Raw genomic sequence first — 24,913 nt, forward strand, 5'->3', positions numbered from 1 at the left:
AATTCTTCCCCCCAGCATTTTCAATGGATGCCCCCTGGTTCTAGTATTGTGAGAAAGAGAGAAAAATTTCTCTCTGTCCACATTTTCTACCCCATGCATCATTTTATAGACTTCGATCCTATCCCCCCTCAGACGTCTCCTCTCCAAACTAAAGAGTCCCAAACACTGCAGCCTCTCCTTTGGTGGTGGGTCAGATCAGGTGCGTGGGGGGCAGCTGCCTCAGTTTGCTTTTTATGCTCCTTTCCCTCCCAGCAACTGATTTTCAACTCCCTGACCAACTGCCTGGGCCCGCGGAAGCTTCTGCACAGTGGCAGGCTCTACAAGGCCAAGAGCAACAAGGAACTCCACGGCTTTCTCTTCAGCGACTTCCTGCTTCTCACCTACATGGTCAAACAGTTTGTCTCCACTGGATCTGACAAACTGTTCAGCCCCAAATCGACGTCTCAGTTCAAAATGTACAAAATGGTGAGTGGGTGAACACCTTGCCTGGAGCAGCTGGGCTTTAGCCGGCAGGCAGCCATGCAAATCTTTCCTTTTCACATCAGCTGGGCTTCCTCTGGCAACATTTTTGCATCCTGATGGTCCGCCGGGCATCAGATCAGTATGCAAAAATGTCCTTCATAGCATGACAGTAGACAAAGGCTCTTTAACTGATGCCAGTGAGGAATGTGGATGCAACTTGGCATTAGCTACATCAGGGCCCCGTGGCGCCTGCCAACACCTTTCTCGGTGGTTTTAGAGTAGGTGGGGCTTTTTCCCAGCTTCTGATTGGCTGGCAGATTTTTTAAAATAGCCTGATAAACACAAGTTCTGCCTGAAACATTGAAGAGTTACTATTAGAATTATAGATAACCTTGATTCCTGACTATTTGTGGTTGGCTCCGCTTCCTGGGACCACCATTTTCTGATTAGCTCCACCCATTGTGTGATTGTGGCTGCTGCCCTTTTCCAGAATTCCAAAGGTGCCCCCAGGCACAAAAAGGTCAGGGGCCCTTTTGGTAGATGACCAGTTCCTACTGAGGAAATGGCCACTTGACGTTCCTTTCTAGGCTACCAAATAGACATGGGTGCTTCTCAGTTTGTGTTAATATAACAGATAACCTTTGTATATTCATTGTGTGACAAACTGACTCTGTTGCACAAAGTGGCACCCTTGTGCAGGCTTACCATTGACTAGCCTTAAGAAGGGCCAAAATATGGGTGTGGAGATTTGAGCCATTTCTGAAACGTCTGGACCTCCCTGCCTAGCAGCTGTGGCAACGGCTGACCTGCAGCTTGCCCGTGAAATGGAGGGAAAGGATTGGTCACCCTCCTCTTCCTGCCAGAAATCATAAAATTCTGCAGAGTCTGATAGACAGTGGCGTAGCTACCGCAGAGTGGGGTGGGGACAAATGCCCCGGGCGGCTCCCTGTTCAGTCACATGGGGGGCGCCCCACACACACTGAAGCCTGCTGTTGGCCCGCCAGGAGCTCCTCAAGTTGAGGAGCACCCAGCGGGCCTGCGACAGGCTGCTGCTGGGCCAACCCTCCCACACCTCCAATGAAGGTGGGGGGGGGCAGGCCCACTGGGTGCTCCTCAGTCCTGCCCCGCCAGGCTGCCCGGGGCCGCTACCAGCTCAGTAAGTGGGGTGCGGGGGTGGGGGTGCCATTTTCCCTGGGTGCCATTTCCCCTCACTTTGCCTCTGCTGGTAGGTCCCTCAGTGGCTACTACCTGGGTTTCCACCTCCATGTTCTGAGGCCAGAGGCCCCTGGAGGCCAGGGCTGGCGAGCATGTTGGAGGGCAGGCCTCAGCCTCTGTGTTGGATGTGTTGACCCTCCAGAGAGAGGACTGCTGGTCAGCTTCCACGTGAAGCCCGACGCTGAACAGCATCCCAAAGACTCTTCTTATGACACAGACATTAGCCCAGAAGAACACAACTTTTTTTCTTGCTTTCTATGGAGTTCTCTCAGTGAAAATGTCTACATTTGAATGCTGTTCAGGAGATGGGAATCTCGTCTTGTCTGCAAATCGCTATAGAGGTTTTACTTCAATATGTTTTTCCCATTGATTTCTGAGCCAGCCGACTGTTCCTCCCCTTGGCCTGTCAGTGCAGCAGGGCGGCGGAAAGGGCCAAGTTAGGGTTACCCCGAAGGGTTTTCACGGCCGGAGATGTCCAGAGTGGGTGTGCCCCCATCTCTCTTGGCATCGTGCTTGGCGGTCGACCGTCCACACAGCAACCAGACTGACCCTGCTTAGCTTCCAAGACCAGACACTGCTGGTCTAGTCTGCGCTATCCAGGTCAGGACAGTGCAGCCTGCCAGGTTGTTTTGACGTGTACCTCTTGACCAAATAGTGATCGGCATTCATTTTTTGTATCTTCCTACCAAGCAGCAAGAAGAATATTGACAAGACTGTGGAGGTACAGGTCTAGGGGGAAATGGTTGACTGTATTTTCCTGGAATTGCAGAAGGTTGTATCAGGCACAACTAACTACTACGTTAGTTTTTGTCAAAGTGGATCTTTGTTCTGTCACTGAAGTTAACTACCTGTTTGTTGCAGCCTATTTTTCTAAACGAAGTCCTGGTGAAATTGCCAACTGACCCTTCTAGTGATGAGCCGGTTTTCCACATCTCTCACATTGATAGAGTGTACATCCTAAAAACAGACAATGTCAATGAGAGGTAAGCCCAGAGAGTGGTCATCAAAAATGATGCTTCAGGGGCTTGGGACCTGCCACAGGGGAAAAGGCTCAGGAGGGCATCAGGAAATCCCCTCCAGGCTCCTGTCATTGTGCATCATGTGCAAAACAGTCGTTCCGGAGGGTTGACTTGGAGAAGCAAATCTGCCCTGTGATAGGTCAGCCCTCCTACCCCACTTGGCCTTTGTCCCTTAAACATACACGTTTTTCCTCCTGTTCTACAATTCCCCCCCCCCCCCCAACACACACACACACACATGCACACACACTTTTTTCATGCTGGATTCAAATGTTATTGTATCTTGCAATCCACTTATCAATTGGATGGCCTTTTTTTTATCCTGCTTGCAATCCCCCTTGAGTCCCAGTGAGGAAGGAAGACTAAATGAAAACGGCAACAATTCTCTAAGTTGCACACAAGTGGGCTGCAGGCGTGGGGAACAGCTCCGCTGGGTGTGGCTTGAGCCAGAGTTAATTATAGGATAGGACGTTGCCCTCTCTGTTGACCTCAGTGAGTCGCACTCTGGGTGGACCACACCCAGAGAGCAGTTCAGCTAAGGCAGATGGGGCCCTTGAGCGCCCTCAGAGAAGCAAAATGGAAAATTAGTTTCTGAGCTAAAATAAGCAGCCTGACTTTTGTTAAGTTTTGCAAGGCAGGGTAGCTTTGGAACATCATACCAAGTCTGCTCAGCAACTAATACCCGTTGTTGTCTGACCTCATAGAATAAGAACATGTCTTTGAGATGCAGCCAACTTCTGGCGCCCTGTCCTTGGTTTGCTTTTGTCTTCTTTCATGCAGCTGCTTCATTGTTCCTTGGTGGTCTGCCACCCATGTGCTAACCATGGTCGACCCCGCTTAGCTTGTGAGATCTGAAGGGCTCAAGCTGAGCGGGTCTATTCAGGCTGCCGGCCTCATGGAACAGGATGCCATTTTCCCTTCACTCTTCTGGGCAGGGTCTGGAGGCCAATCTAACCAGCACGGGCTGTGGGCTCATGAATGGGTTTATCCAGCAAGACTGTCTTCTCAGGCCTGGGAGGCAGCTGGGTCACCTCTGGAGCTCTGCTGCTTCTCTTCTTGCCTTTGCTGGTGGGTGCTGGAGCTTCTGAGGCAGCTCTTCACACCAGCCAGGATCCTGCCAGGAACCCCCTCCAGCAGCCTACTCCAGCCCTTCCGTGGCACGCAGCCAGCCTGCCCCTCACCTCCTGGGCCACTTCAGCTGCTGGCATTCCTGCAGACTGGGAGAAGCAGCACTGGGCCCAAGTCCTGTATGATGGAGACCTGGTGGAGATGGCGAGGTTTCCCTCGCAGGTTCTGTGTCAAACTCCCTTAAACAATCAATAACTCACTTGAAGGGCTTAACGACTTTACTGAAGATCAGAAGAGCTAGCAGAGAGAAAGACTGCTCTGAGGAGTTCCCACCAGAACAGTTGATAATATGTTTCAGTGTATCCCCAACCCCATGTGAATCCGAACAGTGCAGACAGTAGCAGAATTCCATTCTCAGAGCTTCACACAGCTAGCAGGACCTCAAGGTCAGAGTTGATAAGCAGGTCCCGAAGCAAAAAGAGGCCGTCCCCAACAGCTCCCCCCTCCCAACCAAAACAGCATCCTGACGCTCTGGCAGGGAGGCCTCGACAGGTGGCTTTGCCGTGCCAGCCTCTCCCTCTCATCTTCCTCAGACACTGAACTTGGTTCCTCCCCGGGGATCCTGAGTCAGAGCCATTGTGTGGGGGGGGAGGGAGGGGTTCATGGCTGTAATGGGGGAGGGACTAATATTCTGGAGACCTCCTTCACTCGGGGAGCCCATACATGAAGCAGATTTCCTTTCACGCTGTAGTGTGAAGGGGGAGCGGGAGGTGGCACAGGAAAAACCTGTCTGGGGGGCGGGGAATGAAGACTCTCAGTAGCCCTGAAGAGGATTTTTGTGTGATTCATCCTTAAGTAACAATCACCACCACAATAACAATATTTAATTCTGACAATGAGAAAAATACCTGCTTGATTTTAAGAACCTTCGAAGGGTTGTGATAAGGTGTGAAACAGGGATGTCCAATTGACAGGACATTATTTAAGTGAATGCAAACCTGCAGGCGGTTTGTCTTATTTCCTTTTGCAGAACTGCCTGGGTCCAGAAAATCAAAGGCGCTTCTGAGCAGTACATTGAAACAGAAAAGAAGAAGCATGAGAAAGCATACCAAGGTGCGTGCGGAGCGTTCTTTGGAACTTTAAGGAACTGGCCGAGGCACAAGAACTGCCAGAGTCTAGCTTGGCTGGAAGGGCCTTGATGCCCCTGCTGAATATATTTGTGGTTTCAGGCACCTTTGACAACATGTATAGTCATAAAAGATGCCTCCAATTTTTTAAAAAGTAGATCTTCATTTGAACCATTTTTAGACCTTTGTTATAGGACTTTACTTCTGATTGTCTTTTTAAAAAATCTTCCTGGATATACATACTGTTACGGATCTGAATGTTACTGTCTTTTGTAACTCCAAAGGGAATATACAACCCAAAAGTGCTAAATTAGACCTCATTTAGAAATTCCATACAACTTCTCATCCTGTCTTAAACAGAGACTAGGGTTTCCTTATTCACTATAATTTCTAATACCTCAGCAAGACCAACTTTAAAAAAAACTTTAATTGGCTTTTCTTCATATGTTGTATCACACTGTAGGCCAATTTACATGCTTCAGGCATCTGCTTCAATTAGATGTTGTTTATCCTGCGATGTTACAGCAGTGGCCTAGTGGTTAAGAGCAGGTGTACTCTAATCTGGAGGAACCGGGTTTGATTCCCTGCTCTGCCGCCTGAGCTGTGGAGGCTTATCTGGGGAATTCAGATTAGCCTGTACACTCCCACACACGCCAGCTGGGTGACCTTGGGCGAGTCACAGCTTTTCGGAGCTCTCTCAGCCCCACCCACCTCACAGGGTGTTTGTTGTGAGGGGGGAAGGGAAAGGAATTTGTCAGCCCCTTTGAGTCTCCTACAGGAGAGAAAAGGGAGATATAAATCCAAACTACTACTACTACTACTACTACTCCTTCTTCTTCTCCTTCTATTGTTTAACTTTACTGCAAGAGAAAGGCTAGAACCTGAGCTTTTCCCATCATCTGTGATGCTTTACAGTCCCTTACACAGAGAATCAAACGCCTTCCCTCCTGCCAACCTTGGCAGTTTTCCCTATAAAAATGTGGAGTATAACTTCCTCATCAAACCATCTAAAGAAATAAGCTGATGAATGAAAGCTCATGGTGGAATAAATGTTTGTAGTCTTTAAGAGGAAGGGCCCTGGACTTCTGCGTTATTTGTTTCAACTGCCTTGAATGTGGGGGAGGATAGTTCATTTAAAAAAAATAAATCTTTCACACAAATGAAGAGGTCGCTATTACAGAGCCAGTTCATCCGGTGCAGGAAGAGGCCGTGTAGATGGTTTGTGGTTTGGTTGACCCGCTTTCTTCTTGCACCAAAGCTATTCGCTAGTCCTGCCTTGGTTTTCTTTTTCCAGCTCGATCACAGAAGAGTTCCGGAATAGGCCGCTTGATGGTCCAGGTGATTGAAGCAACAGAATTGAAAGCATGTAAACCGAATGGTAATCACTGAGCAGGGGGGTTCTGATGCGCTTGGCCCAAGTGCTGCCCTTCCACTCTGGATAACAGACTCTTCTTCTCTGTTCTGTGTGAAGGGAAAAGCAACCCATACTGTGAAGTCAGCTTGGGGGCTCAGAGCTTCAGTACGAGGGTGCTGCCGGACACTTTGAACCCCAAGTGGAACTTTAACTGTCAGTTCTTCGTCAAGGATCTTTATCAAGATGTCTTATGTATCACTGTTTTTGACCGGGATCAGTTCTCACCTGATGGTACGTGCAACTGTTTCTTGCCTGTATTCCCTTTAAAAAAAATAATACTTGTTTCCTACTGATGTCAGCGTGACCCATCTTGATGACTGGGAGTGGGAAGGGCTTGCAGATAACCTGCCAGTTCCATCTGTCCATTCATGAAAAGGATAAGGATATTTGCTGGCAGGCTTATGGATTCTGTTGTCCCTGACTACCTTCATCTGATGCTGATGTCTCTGAGGTGGCTGGGGACAGCAACACAAGGGTCTGGGATGATTACCCAAAGAATATATCCACTGGACTGCCCATCTGAACAGTGCACAAGGCCTCTAAGGTTTGCCATGGTGCATGCACACACAGAAGTGCTGTCAAGTTGCAATCAAACTTATGATGACACCAGCGAGGGATTTTCAAAGCAAGTAATAAGTGGCGGTGGTCTGCCCGTGCCTTCCTGTGCAGAGTTTTCACTGGTGGTCCCCCATCCAAGTACCAACCCAGCCTAGTTTCTGAGATCAGACAAGATTGGGCTTCCCCGTGCCACCTTCCCACCCCACGGTGCAGAAGGGTCCCTTTTAACTGGTTACAGAGAATTTTCAAGAAGACATACTGAGGGCTGAATTTGATACTTTGTGCAAATACCTGCAAGCACACATATGGAAGCCCACAAGGCGTGTCTGGGGAGGATGTGGTGAATTTAAAGTCACAGGTAGAGGAAGAGTTGAGTTCCCCCCTTCTCCTATCCTACTTTTCTATTTCACACTTGTCACTTAGGCCACTGAGAGGTTGTTACATCTTTTGTAGTGAAATAAATAGTTCTTCACTTAGATTTCCAGCTGGGGAAAATTCTGTTACATTGTCTTGTCAGATTCATGTGCATATCAAGTCTGTAATCATTTTTGAAAGCAAACACAGGGAAGTGTAAGACAAGTTGAACATCCTTTACAAAATGCACACACTCTCCTGCCATAAGCATGGAACTTGGGGCTAAAACAGATGTAGTGTCGAGGTTGGATGTTTTGGTGTCTGGGCATGAAATACAGTTATTAAAAGTAGTGGGGAGGGGGGGTGGAGCCACATAAGTAAAACACGTTTGAAGCTGCAGGGTTAGGGGAGAGCCTTGTAGGACTCAAATTTGCGATCGTGGAAATTTACCACCTCCTTTCCCAGTCTATCCTATAGGCCCACTTGGTGGCTTTTGGGCAGCTTAATTTCACATCTGGATTTCCCAGCTTCTCATACATTTTTATCCTCACCATGTTACACTGTAACATAACCAGCTCTTAGGTCTTAAAGGTGCTGCGCTGCACCCTATTGAGGTTCAGATGTGTTTTTATTTATGCAAGAATTTATCTCCCACCTACCGACGTGTTTCGCAAATATCAAAGCTAGCTTCTGAAGATTCCTTAAAACTTTCCTGTGAATCTGCATAAAGCAGGTTTGGAAAAGCTCTACTGGTCAGTCAGGAACATCTGCCAGGGCACAGAACTATGCCCCTACGTTACTTTAAAACAGGCTCCAGCCTAGACTGCTTTTCCCCCCTCCATTTATGTACCAGCCATTGTCCTTCTGCTGGTGCGGGAGCCAGATGGACTCCATTCTGCAGGAGAGAGGGTCTGCTGCTCACGCCTTTCTTCTCCAGATCAGTCAGGGCTCTGCGAGGAGCACTGGCTACAGCCATAGCAGACATCCAAGGGGCTGCTGATCTGAACTATCTGGCCCATCCCTCTTTTCAGCTAACACCACAAGGGTGCTCAGGGGCCATTTCTCTTCCTGAGCCCAGGTGCATATATTTATTTAATTTTACGCATTAGACCAGGTGACCCCAGTGTGGTGCCATGGAGCTGCTACCATTCCTCCTCCCCAGGAAGTATTTTCAGAAAGTAGGTGGCACTTGCCCAGCGGGGCTTCTGATTGGCCACTGAAGAGCTGATTGACTGGACAGAGTAAAATAGCAGCAGTGGCGTAGGAGGTTAAGAGCTCGTGTATCTAATCTGGAGGAACCGGGTTTGATTCCCCGCTCTGCCGCCTGAGCTGTGGAGGCTTATCTGGGGAATTCAGATTAGCCTGGGCACTCCCACACACGCCAGCTGGGTGACCTTGGGCTAGTCACAGCTTCTCAGAGCTCTCTCAGCCCCACCTACCTCACAGGGTGTTTGTTGTGAGGGGGGAAGGGAAAGGAGATTGTTAGCCCCTTTGAGTCTCCTGCAGGAGAGAAAGGGGGGATATAAATCCAAACTCTTCTTCTTCTATTTCAGTGGCAGCTGCCACCCTTGTGTTGCTTTTATTGTACGTAGCTCTGCTTCCTGCAGCAGACGTTTTGTGGTTGGCTCCTCTTCCTGCTGCAGTCCTGTGTCCGAGTCCTAATGGTGCCCACAGGCTGGAAAAGGGCAGGAACTCCTGAATTAGGCTATTAGGCTTCCAATGTTAAAAGCTACACATAAAGTGAAAAACACATTAACAGCCAGCGGAAACCTACAGGCACCAAGGTCAAACTTTTAAGTCCAAAAGGCCTTGCAGAATAAGTTTTCAAGAGACAATGAAGGGCTTGTAAAGAAGGAACTGTCCACAGTGCAGGGGGTAGGGGCTGAGTTCCAAAGGGAAGCCAGTGACTGGGGGGGGGGGATCCTCAAGTAGGTTCTCACCCACAAGATTTCTTGATGGTTTCCTCAGCCAACCACAGAGCATGAGCTGTATGAATGGAGGCAGCCCGCTAGGAATCTTGGACCCCAGCCGTGTTGTGCCTCAAAGGTTTAATTCAAGCATTTGGTGCCGACCTGGAAGCACGCTGGCAGCCAGCATAATTGGGTCAGGGTGGGAGAGGCAGGCTCGCCAGAACTGGTCCTTGTATTCTGACCTGAAGCTTCCAAACAGTCTTCATGGCCATGTTGGTGGTCCATGTGTGATGTGTGTGACTTTGACACATGTAAGCATGCGTGACATCTATGCTACAAGATTCCAAAGTCAACAGTGGTCTATCCCAGAGTTCCAGAGGAGGAGAGAGCGAGTCCAGGAATGTGCTGTGCACAGAAAAACAGAAGCAGCACGTGAGCAGCACCCATAGTGCGGTTTCATTTCAGTTGAACTGAGTTCATCCCCCCACCCCCAAATTTATTCACAACATACTTGGCAGTTCTACTTTTTATTGTTATTGTTCCAACAGATTTTTTGGGTCGCACTGAAGTTCCAGTAGCCAAAATCAGAACCGAGCAAGAAAACAAGGGACCAACAACTAAACATTTACTGCTGCATGAGGTCCCGACGGGGGAAGTGTGGGTTCGTTTTGACCTGCAATTGTTTGACCAGAAAACTCTCCTTTGAAAAAAGATAAAACACTGTGTTTGTAACCCCAAAGGGACTAGCGCAGACTGGCAGACCTGCCCTTGTTACAGGGGACGACGTTGTACAAAGCATTTTCCGCTAAGGCTTGAGCCTCAGTCCGGGCAGCAGCACCGCTTCTGTTCATTGCCTGATGTAAATTATTTCTTTACCGATGCGTTTGGTAGTAATCTATGCAATGCAGAATGTACTGTATAAACGATACTGTAGCACAGTGCCTTTAGAGACATTGAAACTGTTGAAATGTACATGCCAATGCTTCCTATTTCAGGGCTCTTTGAAGTGTTAATTAGGAATCTGGCATATTGTTTAATGTGTTAACACTTAGATTAATATATATAAAGAGAAATGGTTTATTTTGGGGCAAGCACTGTTCAGTCTCAAAGGAAGAAAATTATATGCACAGTGCCCCAATCTCAGGATATAAATTATGGGGGGGAACATGCTGAACCCTTCGCACTTAAGGAATCCTTATCCTTAAAAAAAATTGTGAATCTATCCTTGACTTAGTTCTTAGGAAATCATGATTTCTGTCTTATTCAGGGCTGCTAATGATTTTCTACTGAGACAATGAGGTTATAAACAGAAATGACCTAGAGATGTGATTAGTTTTTAATGCTTTTAATCCTGTGAGTATTTTTTGGCTATTGTTTTAATATATTTATGAAAAAATATTTGGGTGGTTTTTACAGAGAATCCCACATTGAAGACTTGTCATAGAAAAAGGCTCCAAGCTGGAGAAATTAGTCACATTTCAATCCTACTTGTTTCAGTGGGATTTCAGTGTCGCCCGTCTTCACTGCATTGCAGTCAAAATGTGCGCATCTTCAGTCATGTAAGCTTCTTAATATATAATTTGTCTACAGAGATGCAGAGAGGCATATTGGTTTTCTAAAGCATATTTTATTGTACTGCTGAGTGCAAAAGAGTACAGGAACTTAAATTCATGGGGGAAATTGTCAGAATGTAAATTATACTTTTTAAAATAGGAATTGCTCATACAGTTTTAAGGAATCAAATGGGCAGGAAGCCGTCTCTTTCATGTAAAGCCAGAGAGCCTGCCGGGGCCTCCTGTGGCTCAAAAGCTGGGCTGAAACGCCGCCTCTGGCCCGGGGGAACCGTGCTTATTATTGGGAACGCTGAAGAGTGGAGGAGAGGTCTTTTGCATTCCACAAACACTCAGCCATGGTAACGGCATTACCAACTTGTCTTATGAATCATTACCAGGCTCTTATGTAACTTCACATGGTGGCTGAAAATCTCCTGAACGGAACAGCAAAGCCAGTCTGAATGTATCAGTGTGTTTCTAATGCTACATTAAAGAGTTTTCTGAGAGTTTGTATTCCGTTAATCAGAACCACCGCCAGCTTTCCCTAAACTCTTGTATGTGACAACTGTTGCGAGACAGAACAACAAAAGCTGTTTTACGTTTAGCAGAGTTCAGGATATGTGCAGAAACTCAGTTCTCACAAGACAGCACATTTAAATGACAAGTCACCTGCTAGTGTTTCCTTGAGTGTGAAAAAATAAGTTTCTCGGCAGGGACTTTGGAGGGAAATTAAACGCCATTATTGCTGTCAGGTTATTTTCCTTGTTCGGGACTGGCAAATTTTATGACAGTAGGTGGAGGAGGACAAATTCCCCAGCAGATGAACAAGTGTGTAGATCAAGATCGACATCAGAGTCTTTATCCATTACTTTGCACAGTAGGCAGCTGCCGGAAGAACAAGATGTGTCAGACATGGTCCCCAACTGGGCCATGCAAATCCACTTTTGTTCTTCGTCAGCACAGAGAACTGGCCCAGTTCATCTCCTGGGCTCTGCCTCCGGTTGTTGCCCGCTTCTGGTTACAGAAGTTATCCTGCAAGATTACCTGGCGTTTGCTAGGTCAACATGTGCTGAAATGGCAGCAGTAGCCTTCCCATTGTAACTGAAGTCCAGGTCTTATGACCTGCTTTAAATGGTGAGCATCACCCTGAGGCTACACAGCTGAGAACAAACCAGTTTGGAAATTGATTTCCAAAAGTTAATTTAGGGCACTGTAAAAAAAATAGTAAACTCAGCCTAAACATCCTATAGTGGAAGACTTCCACAAGGTCTTTAAAAAACTTTGCCACCTGCTAAACAGTTCCATTTTAACTTCTGGACTGATTTATCATGACCCCCTTGCTCATTTGGGAGGGGAGGAATTATGTGAGAAGGGAGCTGGGCTGGTTGAAGTTTTAGTAACACCTAAAATAAAAGTGGATTTTTGTGTCAGTCCGTTTGTTTTCAAATGCACTTAAATGTGATGGAGAGTTCTCCTGCATGCACCACAGCCCCAACACTCGTGCCACACACACCACCACTGCTCGCTCGACGGGTCTGGGAGTGACCCTCCAGAGCCCTTCAGGGGGACTGAGATGGGCCTGCCTTCTGCACACGTCCCAGCGGCACAAGTGACTGCTGAGCTATCTGAAAGGTTGTGTTGCTGCAACCGAGGCGGCTACATGGAGGCTGAGCTTTCCAGAGCGTTTTTGCAGAGCGTCTGATCCATGTGTTCCTTGAGTATTATGTAGCAAGAAGCAGCACACCTTTCTAATTCTCCATAGGTAAAGCCATCTGGATTAACACCACCCGCTTAACTGTATTATAAATGCCTCACTGGAGGGTATAAAACACCGAAGCGGGAGAGCTGCTTCAAGGGTCCCGTGGCGCTCTCGTGTCTTACTGAGCAAGTCAGATGCTGAGGGCTCCAAAACATTCACTGCCCAGCGTGCCTCAGATTGTCCCGGTTGCTTTTGGTCTACGGTTGCGTACAATGAATGCAACAAGGTTTCGTTACGAAGCAGATTTTATTGCTGGTTTCCAACCTGATGAGCTGCCTGCGCTTGTGTGGCCAGGAGGCTCGTCTCATTGCCAGGCAGAGGCCCGTCTCGTGCTTGGCAGAAGCCAGGTCTGGTCTCCCCAGCACTTGAAGTCCATCGAGCTCTTGTTTCTGGTGGAGTTCATCCTACGCCTTTAACAGAACGAAATTTAGCACAGTTAATGCTGCCTGTCCTGGCTGGCTTGTGCTGCTGTGTTGCTCGCAGGTTGTGCCAGGGCAAGTCAGCTGTCCTTGTCAATTTCTGCTAGTTGGTAGTTGGTAAAATAAAACTTCTGAAAGCCTACAGCAACTGGACTGAGGGACAATATAAAATGTGCGTTACGAGAACATCCATTAAAGTGGGCAGGAAGGACTAATGCCTTCAGCGGAAAGTATTCCCTTGGGGTTAGCAGGCAGAGTAGAAGGCAAGGGGGCTACCAGCTGAAGCCACTCTCTGCTTTGGAGGGGGGGAGGCTCTCCGAATGCCAGGCTTTTGACTCTCGCTAGGATCTTTCACACGTCTGGTCCTACAAAACAGAAGCAGAACAGGAACCACACTCATCTTTCCCCAAACGTAGCCACCAGGACCTGCTCTGTTGCCACCTCCCAGGAAGAGGGTGCCATGGGCCAGATTCAGTCGCTATCAGTACTTTCTGTGTCCCTGTGAAAAGCAGGAGAGACCAGGGCTACGCAATTTACACAGTCAAAGTGCATGCTCCAAAAACGTTGGAGGGTGTTTGTTGTGAGGAGTGTTTGTTGTGAGGGGGGAAGGGCAAGGAGATTGTAAGCCCTTTGAGTCTCCTGCAGGAGAGAAAGGGGGGATATAAATCCAAACTCTTCTTCTATTCAAATTTCAGGTCGGTTGTGGTTTTTGTTATGCTGGTTTTTCAACAGGGTTGTCACCTGTTTGGAATTTTGGGGTGACCATTATTTCTGTTACTTCCATTGGGGTGACCATTATTTCTGTTACTTGAGGAAGCAGGAATGGGGAGGGAGGGAAAGAGGCAGACGATCCCAGGATGACTAAAAGCTTCTTCCCAAACCAGCACTGTCCACCAGGGGTGCAACTCTGGTGCTTCAGATGTTCATGGACTACAATTCATGGACTCTGAAGATGCTGCCAGCCACAGATGCAGGCGAAACGTTAGAATGCTGCTAGAACACTGCTAGAAACGTTAGGAGAGAATGCTGCTAGAACACGGCCATACAGCCCAGAAACCACACAGCACCTGAGTAAACTAATAATTAAATTAATTTATCAGGAGAAATAAGCAACTAATTTCTTACTCTGAATTCAAGAATGGCAAATTGCCATAAAGGCCTGGGCTCATGGTCCCCAACTGGGCCATGCAAATCCACTTCCATTGGAGGCATGTTCTAAAGGCAGCTGAAAGTGCTCCCAGGCGACACAGCTGCTGCTGGGCTCTATGTTCCAGAAGGCAGGTGGATAATCCTCCCATCCCAAAGAACTCCTCACATATGGCAGGGAGGAAGGATCTCAATATTTCAGTTGTGCTGAGTGTGAATGTGCACAGTAATTTTTTAAAAGAAGAAGAGAAGAGTTTGGATTTATATCCCCCCCCTTTCTCTCCTGTGAGGAGGAGACTCAAGGGGGCTGACCATCTCCTTTCCCTTCCTCCACAACAAACACCCTGTGAGGTGGGTGCGACTGAGAGAGTCCGGAGAGAACTATGAATAGGCCAAGGTAACCCAGCTGGAGTGTGTTGGAGTGCACAAGCTAATCTGGTTCACCAGATAAGCCTCCACAGCTCAAGTGGCTGAGCAGGGAATCAAGCCCGGTTCCTGCAGATTAGAGTGCACCTGCTCTTAACCACTAGACCACGTTGGCTCTCTTAAAGCATAAGATAGCGATCAAATGAATCCATTCCCCCCCACAAACAAAAGAGCAAGTTTACAACCTGCAGGGCCTAAGTATGTGCTGCCGCTGGAGCTGGCCATCCGGAGCCACGGGCAGCTTCCAGCAGCAAGGCCACAGCTGGGTGGCCTTTCCTGAAGAAGGAAGAGCCGTGCCCGTGTGGCCCAGGCCCCGGGGGCACGTGGAGTACTGCAAGGCATCCTGTGTGGGACTGCCCGAGCGAGGATGCAGCCTGGAGTGGGTCATAGGGCTGGGGTTGCCAGCTGCCAGGTAGGACTGGATGTCCTATCTGAATTTCCCAGGCTTTGGAGATCAGCTCCCCCAGAGAACACAACAGCTTCACAGATTCTCTAGGTGACATCCTTCCACAAACTCGCCACTCCACACGCACCAACCCCAAATCTCCTGGAGTTTCTCAAGATGAAGTTGGCAACCCAAGGCACCATAACACTCCAGTCTTGTTCCATCTGCACTGCACTGTCCAATTCAAGGTGCTGGTCCTGACCTCCAAAGCCTCTATTCTAACCTCAAAAGAAGGAACTCAAAGGGACTGAAATGCTGTCAGCGGATGTTCATCAATTCACTGAGACAAGAAAATAAGAATGCCGAGCAAGGAAGTGGTTGTGGCCCTTTTATTTCACCACGGCTCAGTACAAACCAAAGTAATTGGCCATATCTTAATGCTGACTTCAGAAGCCTGTGTGTGCTTTTGTACCACTGTTGGTTTGACAGGGCAATAGCACTGATCACTGGTGGAGATTTCAGAGGGCCGGATAAGTTAAGCATCCTTGACAGAACCTTCTGGGACACTGCGCGCTTTTCCTGGGAAACCCGGGGGAGGGGGGGGTGTCACTTGGCTCCTGCACCTGGAGGCTCAGCAGGCAAACCTCTTCGGTGGCAGGGACAAAGCTTTTGAAACAGGCCTGGTCAAACTGTACCTGCTCTTTTGACGCACCTCACTGTCAACATAACCAGATGGGATTTTCAGCCATTCTATCGGATTCATAACTTGCCGGCACAAAGGAAGAAGGGGCAGATCAGCCTTAAGGAATTCACTCATTTCTTTGGAAGAGTACATTCTTCCTGTACCAAAATGTAAAAAGAATGAAGAACATTTCCATAAGCTATCATGGCTGATCTTGCAATGACACTATTAGGAGCTAAATTCGCCCTTCTACTTTACGGCTGATATGATCTTTTGGGATAACCCCCAGTGCTCATGACTGCCTATCTGATTGTCCCCATCCCATCCAGCACCCCTAGTTCTAGGCTAAAATATGAAGCTGGGGGAGGACAGGAAGGCAAGCGATGCAAGGGCTCTTACAGAAGGCATTAGGGTCCTCAAAACTGCCAGGCATTATGCCTGGAATGGGTTATGCCCCTCAGAAGCGAACAGTAGGCAATGGGGAATACCTGCGTCACACTGCCGGATAATCCCTTCCTCAAGATATCTTCCTTGTACCTCCTTTAGCAAGGGGTCACACAAAGGTGGCACTGAAACCTATGAAAACACAGTAATGTTCATAATGCTACACTTTAAAAACCACTCACAACCACATCAAGTGAGCAAAGGCCCTCTGCTGCCTCATACTGGACTGAATCCCACGCAAGACTTCCACTCACACACTGGAGAGTTTTTGTAAGCAAGAGACTTGATGTCAGACATGTTGCATCCCCACTTGCACAGAGTCACATGTATTTTCTGGACACTCTAATATAAGAGGAAGGAATGTACTTAATAATCTTGCACAAGAACTTGTGCTACATCCATTCATCTTTCCATTGGGTGTTGCTCGACCCACGCCACAGTGGGGCCAGCTGGACACTCCAGGAACAGCGACTAGAACGAAGAACTGAAATGCCCCAGCAGTTCTCACAGAGGTTCCTGGGCGCTGTCCTCGTGACATAACCACGTTTGCAGTTAGGCGTGAAATCAGGGTTTTTTCATAACTAGTAAAGTGTAACTCAGCGATTCCCAAGGGGGGCGCCGCGGTGCCCTGGGATATTGTGAGCACTTTCCAGGGGCACCGTGGACCACGCTACCATGAGTATGTGTCATAGACACCCAACCCTTAGGTAAGCCAAGCTCAGCACCTCCTGCCTCCAGTGCGTGACTTTTGTAGGAGTTACTGAAAAGAATGACCTGTATGCCACTGTTCCACTACATGAAACTTAAGTGGCTCTTAAGTGACTCTTCCTCCAATGGAAGAGCTTTTTTGGTGGAGGAAGACTTGTTGAGTTCAAGGTGACCCTTCTGTGGGCATGCTGGTAAAATGTAACTAATAATTAAAAATGTAACTAATAATTAAAGTAAATCAATTTTTTTAAAAGGTGCTTTCCTCAAGGGTATCCTGAGATATGAAGAGCGAGGCCAAGGGTACCGCGACATCAAAAAGGCTGGGAAATACTGGTGTAACTAAAGCACACTTCATAACTTTGGACCAGCTGCTCACTTTCAGGATTCTTGTGAACTGAACTAGGGAGACCCAGGTATGCCACTCTACACGCCTCAGAGGAAGGCACTAGACAGACAGACAGATAGGCATGTTCTCATTTGGCTGGCACATCTGAACATCCTGAGGTCATATAACTATTGAGTAATGGAATGGGCATGAGGCAATAATAAAGGCTGACTTATGGATCAGAGGTAACCAACCTACATCTGACTTTATATCCTGGTTGTTCACAAGCAGGAAATCCAGACAGTTTGGTTTTCTCTAGAATCAGCAGAGATTAGCCCAAGGGTCTATTTTAAAAACAAGATCTCAGCCCAAGAACACTAACAAAATCCTAGGGTGGTTGGAGAAGAACAAGCTGAATGACAGGGGTGCGTCTGCTGCTGCCTCCTCAGATCAGGGGAGATGAAGGAAGCCAGCCGCAAAAATGGGTATTCAAGAACCACACTATTCGCAATACTTCCTTAAAATCCTGGGTTGCAGCCTCTTCCGAGAGAACGGCCAGGCAGGGAGGTGATTTTTCCACCACGTGTTTCACCACAGGAGCAAAGGGTTGTGACCTCTGACACAGGCACAGCTGTGAGGGTTCATTTGAGCATGCCTGCATAGCTATGCATCAGTGGGAAGTACATGAAAATAATAATACGTACCTCCGTGCGGGATGGCCAGCCATGTGAATGGCCTGGGGCTATGCCAGGTTCATTTATCCTGGCTGCTGCAACCCGTGTTATATTTGCTGTGCGGAAAGGGCCTTAGTTGAAGAAAACCCCGAACTCAACCCTGACACGAGCTGTTGTCTCCAGACACTAACACAATTATTATCAATGCTATTGGTTTTATGCTCTTATGTTCTTACTGTTTGTTGTCTGGCTATGTAAATAGGAATCCCATTTGACACTGTACCTTCCAGAAGTCTGTGCTCTGCAGAAAGAAAGGATCATAAGCTGAAGGATTGTAGCTCTCTAGAAATGCACCGTGCTGCGGAAAGGGAAAAAAACTGCAGTGTCACAATACTTAAGGAGCAATGGACGACTGTTCCTCTTAAGGTATTGCAAAGGGGAAACGGCAAACAACTCCCAAGTCTCCTGTCCTCAGGGGTGCCTTTGTGTAAACTGCCTTGGTCTGCTTTAGCTTCACAACCTTCTGAGTGGGAGATTTGTCCAGAGAAGTGGTCACCTCTGTAACCATCAACCTGACAGTTTATACACATCACCAACTGGCTAAGCCAAAAATTTAAAAGGACAACCAGTTTCCTGATGTATTATCAAGTGTCAGAAGGTAGGAATCTTGCTGCTCTTCGAGAACCATTCTTATTCGTTTTATTAGCCCTCCCCATGTTCTGACTGGCCTATACTGGTCACAGGTCCACTTTCCTACCAAGTTAGCCAATAACCATCTGGCACCATCAAGACCAGTAATGGTCCAGGGACCACCTGGCAGCATCTCCTAACTGCTGCTTTGCTTCTTCAGCTGGTTTGAAGATGTTGTGATCTGCTTGCCCTCCCACATCTAGGAAGCCGGATTTTATTATTCCATGACACCTGTTTTTCCTCTGCCTCCTGCTTAGAGCCTTTTCTTCAGTGTGCTCCACAAAGCCTGCTGTTGTTCTTTCACTGGGGTCTCTGCCACTGTGCTGGTGCATGCCCAAGCCCAGTTCCCATCGAGTTATCCCAAGGAGCTTCATTCCAAGGTCTCCAGTTTGGGGAAGAGGAATCAAAGCATCCTTGCAAGGAGGGGGCAGATCAGAAGCCCTGCTCTTTGACAAGATCACGCTCACATTACCTGAAGAAATGCAGGAGAAAAGTTAGCTGATGTGGAGTCTTACATTTCTGCTGCTGGGCACACAAAACTCATCATCCACTCAAAACACTGGATTTATTTACCCTTCAGCATTATCCAGGTTTCAGTTGTTAACACAACGGCTCCAAAATTTGAGTCATGTCGGGCACCATTTAGGCCTGGTACGCCACTGTCCACTCCATAAACAGTATACAAATCTACTGTTAAGCTTTCATTTCAATGTACAAGTTACAAGGAAGGCAGTTCACTGTACAAGAAAATACAAAAATACATCCCTGCTCCCCAGAGCTTACAATCTTGTATAGATTATACAGTCTTAAGAGGAGAATTCAGCTAGGCTAGGCCAGGGATCCCCAACGTGGTGCCCAGGAGTGCCACGGCCCCTGCTGAAATCTTTCCTGGCACCTGACAAGTGCTTTTAGAACGTGGGTGGAGCCAGGTGGGGGCTTTTTCCTGGCAAGGCTTTGGATTGGCCATTGGAGATTTGAGTGGCTGTGCAGTTTTTAAAAATGTTGCTATGACAGCAGCTACCACCAAAGCAGAAGGATCTTCACTATGTGACTGAAACTAAGTTGCTGCAGCCATTTTGAAGTTGGCGCCACCTTCTGGGACAGCCATTTTGTGGCTGCACCTACCCTACTGTGTCAGAATTCCACAGGCATCCACGGGTGCAAAAAAAGCCAGGGATCCCTGAGCTAGATGACTAGACTACAAAGTCCATAGAGCAACGTCTCCTTACTTCTCTCTTCTGTTCCACGCCAGCTGCAGAGAAGACAGCGCTGCACCCAGCAGGTCTTTCCTCAGCACCCGGTACTGCACAGCACCTGAATGCGGTCTGCACTGGAGAAGAACTGTCCCTTAGTGATGGGCACCTCCTATCTTCAAAGGTATTTAACGCTGTCACTGTTCTTCTCCCGAGCTTGATACCTCCTTTGGGTTTGGATAGTTGGAGTGACGGGTAGGAAGAAAGGATTATGGGAATGGTAAGCGCTGAAGTCACGCGAAAGAGACCTTCTGGGAGCTGGAGGCTCTTGTGGAGGCTTTTCAGAATTTGGAACAGGAGAGGGCTGGGCAACAGCAGGAGAGGGAGAAGGAAGAGGGGGTGGGGTGACCATTGGCAAAGGGGTTGGAGAAATCTCCTGCGCTGTCAGGGGCAGCTGGAAGAAGGGGGAATGAAAGAAGAGTGCGGATGAGTGAAGATATGGGGGAAATGGAGGAAGGAAGTGGAAGAAATAAGGTGAAACAGAAGGAGGAAGCAATATGGAAGGGAGAACGATTGTTGGTGGAGATGAGAAAGGGGAAACAGAAAGTAGAGAGAATGGAAACGGAGGAAGAAAAGAGGGGAGATAGGAACATTCAGAGGGGTAAGATGACTCAGAAAGCGGGAGAAATGGAGGGAGGAGCACACAAACAGAGACAGGGGATCCAGGAGCACAGGAAGCCTGAGGGAAGGAAGGAAGGAACACACAAAGGAAGGAAGGAACACGAACATATGAAAGAAGAGTACCGTGTGCAACACAAAGAATTACGTTAGTGACGGACAGTTACTGATTCAATATAAAATGTTTCTTCCTTCTTTCTACAAAAGGTGGTCAAATAACCTCCACAAAATATATGAGCTACAGTCTTATTGCGGAAGGTCTCTTCAAGGTTAACAGTCCACAGATCCACCTGCAGGCATTTTTTAAGCCGACTCAGTGGGATGTTTCAGCTGACCCCATTCATTGACTGGGGCTGCCTGTTCTAGCTTTTGCCTGTCCTGGGGTACCTTTTTAAAATACTGCTTGTATTCCCCAGGGTCTTTAGAAACATCTGTAGAAGGCAGCCACCTCTTCTCTCTAGGACTTACATGAACCCAAAGGACCATGAGCAAATGCCCATTTCACACACTGCATTTGTTGAGATCAGTTTTTGAACTAGGGTGTTGTGGGTTTTCCAGGTTGTATGGCCATGTTACAGTAGCATTTTCTCCTGATGTTTCACCTGCATCTGTGGTGAACCCGGAAAACCGACAACAATCCTAGTGATTTCGACAGTAAAAGCCTTCAACAGTTTAGGAACTCTTCACAGGCTGCAGGCAATTCTGTTTTTCCAGTACACGGTTAAAACACAAACACTAGCGGTAAGACAACGGAGGATAAGCTACTGCAGTGTCAACTAACACTGCGTACAGCAATCACAGTGGAATTGCCAGCCATTGTGCAGTGACATGAAGCAAGGGTACATAATTTACTTATATTAGTTGGTGGTGGGAAGAGTTACTGAAATTAACTTACAATATATTTTACATACATTTTATAGTCACCCTCACAACTCTGTGAAGTAGGTCACTAGTAGCTTCACTTCTAGTGCTGTGGATTAGCAATTTGTCTTGGCTACACTATGAGCTATGAGGCATGTCCGTATCCATTTCCAATTCACCACACTTGTACTGGTCTGTGTTCCAAGGCTGCATGGCCGGACTTTTCCTGTCTTCATCACCTACCCAGTCCCATGCATGTCACTGAATGTAATCAGAGATTATTAGATTTTAGGGAGTCTAACTTCTTGTTTGCTCCGCATGTGCATTCGGCGTTCCTGGTGTGATTTTTCTCATGGATGCAAGACTGCCATCAGATTATTTATATGTTGCTGACGGCTTTTATACCCATCCTGCAACCAACATTTTCATAGTTCAATGTGTAAAGTCCTTTGGCCTGGAAGAACTCTGATAATGTGACATAAAATCCAAATACCAGTACCTTTTATTGGCATTACAAAAAGCTTATTATACAAAACAACAAAGAATATAGTAACAAAACTAATAAAACTATTTAACCTAAAATACATTATTGTCTCAGGGTAGTTTGAACAAAGAATCCAATGTTCGGTGAGTAGATAATGTGACATATTTCATCCAAGCCAATGAAACAAGCAACCATTTGACAATGCTGTTAACAGATGATCAAACGCATCACAGGTAAAAAGGTTTTTAAGGTTTAAGGTAGAAAAACAGTATGTATGAATGAAGACAACAATATAACAAATGTTGTCTGCTCTATGTCCTCCATCGCACACATCCACCCTGTGGCAAAAACTGTGAATAGATGTTGTGCCCCTGGACTGTTCAACAACAAGACTCTGGGTTCAGATGATTTCATTACTATGGAACAGCATCAGGCATAAGCATCTAGACTTCTATTGCCAGAACTTCAGAAGAGGAAGAAGAGGAAGAAGAGGAAGAAAGAAAGAAAGAAAGAAAGAAAGAAAGAAAGAAAGAAAGAAAGAAAGAAAGAAAGAAAGAAAGAAAGAAAGAAAGAAAGAAAGAAAGAAAGAAGGAAAGAAGGAAAGGAAGGAAGGAAGGAAAGGAAGAAAGAAAGAAAGAAAGAAAGAAAGAAAGAAAGAAAGAAAGAAAGAAAGAAAGAAAGAAAGAAAGAAAGAAAGAAAGAAAGAAAGAAAGAAAGAAAGAAAGAAAGAAAGAAAGAAAGAAAGAAAGAAGCCCATTCCTTTCCTGTAAGGAGACTTAAAGGGGCTTACAATCTCCTAAAGGAGCAGCAGTGGCGTAATGGCTAAGAGCAGGTGCACTCTGATCTGGAGGAACTGGGTTTGATTCCCCGCTCTGCCACTTGAGTTGTGGAGGCTTATCTGGGGAATTCAGATTAGCCTGTGCACTCCCACACACGCCAGCTGGGTGACCTTGGGCTAGTCACAGCTTTTCGGAGCTCTCTCACCCCCACCCACCTCACAGGGTGTTTGTTGTGAGGGGGGAAGGGCAAGGAGATTGTAAGTCCCTTTGAGTCTCCTACAGGAGAGAAAGGGGGGATATAAATCCAAACTCTTCTTCTTCTTCTTTCCCTACCCCCCCCCCCAACAACAAACACCCTGTCAGGTGGGTGGGGCTGAGAGAGCTCCTGTGACTAATCCAAGGTCACCCAGCTGGCATGTGTTGGAGTTCACAAGCTAATCTGGTGAACCAGATAAGCCTACACAGCTCAAGTGGCAGAGCGGGGAATCAACCAAGTTCCCCAGATTAGAGTGTACCTGCTCTTAACCACCGCACCAAGCAGGGAAACACCCCACGTCATGCCCCATGGCACACAACACCATGCCTGACTACCCGTTCCCAAAGGGGGGGATGGTCCCTTACCAATCCCACAGTCCAGAGATAAGGCAGCCTTCCCCAGGGTCAGAACAACCTACATGCCCCAATACTGCAAGAACTACAACAGCAGGTGTCTCATGAGCTGATCAGGCATTATTGTCTGGGAAGCAAAAGTACCAAGAGTGAGAAAGTGTGACCAACCCCAGCAATTCAGAGGGAGGGGGGAAGAGGAGAGAAAGTTCCAAGCACGTTCCAAGCAGGAGACAAGGCAGGCTCAAACCAGACACGGGCTGACCATACCAACAGGTTCCTCCCTCCTTTTGGAATATGGAAATTAGCTGTGCTAGAAATCGCCAGTGGCTGGGAAGAAGCAAGAGCTGAGAGCGACAGCCCCCTGCCCTGCCCACACCAGGACATGACAGAACGGCTGCCGAGGAATCTGGCGCCCATCCCATCTTTGGGACAAATTATAGCCAAACTCTGTGCAGCAGGAAAAAAGCTGTGGGGTGCTGTGGGGTTTCCGGGACGACTGGCCATGTACCAGTAGCATTTTCTCCTGACATTTTGCTTGCATCTGTCGCTGCCATCTTCACAGAAGATCCTCTGAAGATGCCAGCCAGGGATGCAGGCGAAACATCAGGAGAAAATGCTATTGGAACACGGCCAGGCAGCCCGGAAACCCCACAGCACCCCAGTGATTCCGGCCGTGAAAGCCTTCGACAATACATTGGAAAAGCTATTTTCGTTGCTTTTGGGAAAACAGAAATATAGTCTTCAAATTGTCTATTCAAACCTTGGTAATGCTGAAGCATTCTGCAGAAATGATGACATTATACAGTCTTAAAAGGAGAATTAAGCTAGACCAGGGATCCCCAATGACATCCAAACCCAGATGAAGGGCAACCCTTTCTGCTCAGGAGCTGTGAACCTAAACTGCCTTAAGAGTCAACAGGCTTAGCCTCCACTGATCATTTTAAATCACAAGTATTACACCAAGAAGAAGAAGAAGAGTTTTGGATTTATATTCCCCCTTTCTCTCCTGTCAGGAGACTCAAAGGGGCTTACAAGCTCCTTTCCCTTCCCCCCCTCACAACAAACACCCTGTGAGGTGGGTGGGGCTGAGAGCTCAGAAGAACTGGCGTGTGTGGGAGTGCACAGGCTAATCTGAATTCCCCAAATAAGCCTCCACAGCTCAGGCGGCAGAGTGGGGTTCCTCCAGACTAGAGTACATCTGCTCTCGGCCACTGCGCCACTGCATCCCAAGGAGTGAGGGAAACATTTCTCTCGCTATAGTAGATGAAAATATAAACAATTTTATTTTATACTTTTATCCTCATTGGGGACAACAAACAACACAGGCACAGAGAGACATTCATCCATCTGAACAGGTGCTGGCAACAACTGAAGGCCCAGTTAAGCGAGTCTGTTGATACTGAAATAGCAGGAGGCACACAACCATTTTACTTGCAAGCCCCCAGATGCAGTTCCCCAAGCGACAGCCGCGCTTCTTCCCCAATACCTGCTTATTCTGGTAGTTCAAGTAAAGAGAGAGCTGTTTTCGTTTTCTTTCCTCTATTTCTTCACTTGACTGGCTGTCCACTTTGTCCTGGATTTTCTGCAGAAGCGGGCTTGAAACATTCTCAAACCATTTCTTGTACTGCATTTCCTTCCTCCTTAGAGCTATGAAATCATTGTGCTTCAAATACCTGTCTACTTCCTGATTGACAGAGAGACAGTTATTAAACACAGCCAGGCATCTCATTCAGCAGTAAAAGCAAGCCCCAGACTTCAGAACCGCAGCAGAAGCATGGGAGAGGAGTCTACCAAATAAGCAAAGTGATATCTGATCAGCAACAGCAGTGGTGGAAGAAAGTGTGGTCAAGTGGCAGCCTATTTATGGTGGCCCTACTGGATTTTCAAGGCAAGAAATGAACAGAGGTGGTTTGCCACAGCCAGTCTCTGGGCAGCCGCCCCGGACTTACTTGGCAGTCTCCCATCCCAGTA

General features: G+C 47.4%; 2 protein-coding genes across 7 annotated transcripts in view; one reads left to right on the top strand and one right to left on the bottom strand.

Annotated features, from left to right (window-relative positions):
• Positions 1-11,186, top strand: part of ITSN2 (intersectin 2) — a 169,870-nt gene extending 158,684 nt beyond the window's left edge. The window contains exons 37-42 of the mRNA XM_048506528.1: positions 253-465; positions 2,539-2,660; positions 4,795-4,877; positions 6,186-6,269; positions 6,363-6,536; positions 9,676-11,186. Of these exons, the coding sequence (XP_048362485.1) occupies positions 253-465; positions 2,539-2,660; positions 4,795-4,877; positions 6,186-6,269; positions 6,363-6,536; positions 9,676-9,833 (834 nt within the window). The 3' untranslated portion in view covers positions 9,834-11,186. The remainder of the gene's footprint in view (positions 1-252; positions 466-2,538; positions 2,661-4,794; positions 4,878-6,185; positions 6,270-6,362; positions 6,537-9,675) is intronic.
• The window catches only part of FAM228B (family with sequence similarity 228 member B), a 41,025-nt gene continuing 26,846 nt past the window's right edge, over positions 10,735-24,913 (bottom strand). For 2 of the 6 annotated variants that reach the window (XM_048502118.1, XM_048502077.1), the window contains exons 7-11: positions 24,429-24,626; positions 17,932-18,006; positions 15,986-16,073; positions 15,511-15,655; positions 10,735-13,223 (exon numbers count right to left, since the gene is read on the bottom strand). In XM_048502118.1, coding sequence (XP_048358075.1) covers positions 13,103-13,223; positions 15,511-15,655; positions 15,986-16,073; positions 17,932-18,006; positions 24,429-24,626 — 627 coding nt within the window. In that variant the 3' untranslated portion in view covers positions 10,735-13,102. The remainder of the gene's footprint in view (positions 13,224-15,510; positions 15,656-15,985; positions 16,074-17,931; positions 18,007-24,428; positions 24,627-24,913) is intronic. The other 4 variants (XM_048502093.1, XM_048502086.1, XM_048502102.1 and 1 more) reach the window with 4 other exon arrangements.

The sequence above is a fragment of the Sphaerodactylus townsendi genome, linkage group LG01 (genome assembly GCF_021028975.2).
Source record: "Sphaerodactylus townsendi isolate TG3544 linkage group LG01, MPM_Stown_v2.3, whole genome shotgun sequence".
Taxonomy (NCBI): domain Eukaryota; kingdom Metazoa; phylum Chordata; class Lepidosauria; order Squamata; family Sphaerodactylidae; genus Sphaerodactylus; species Sphaerodactylus townsendi.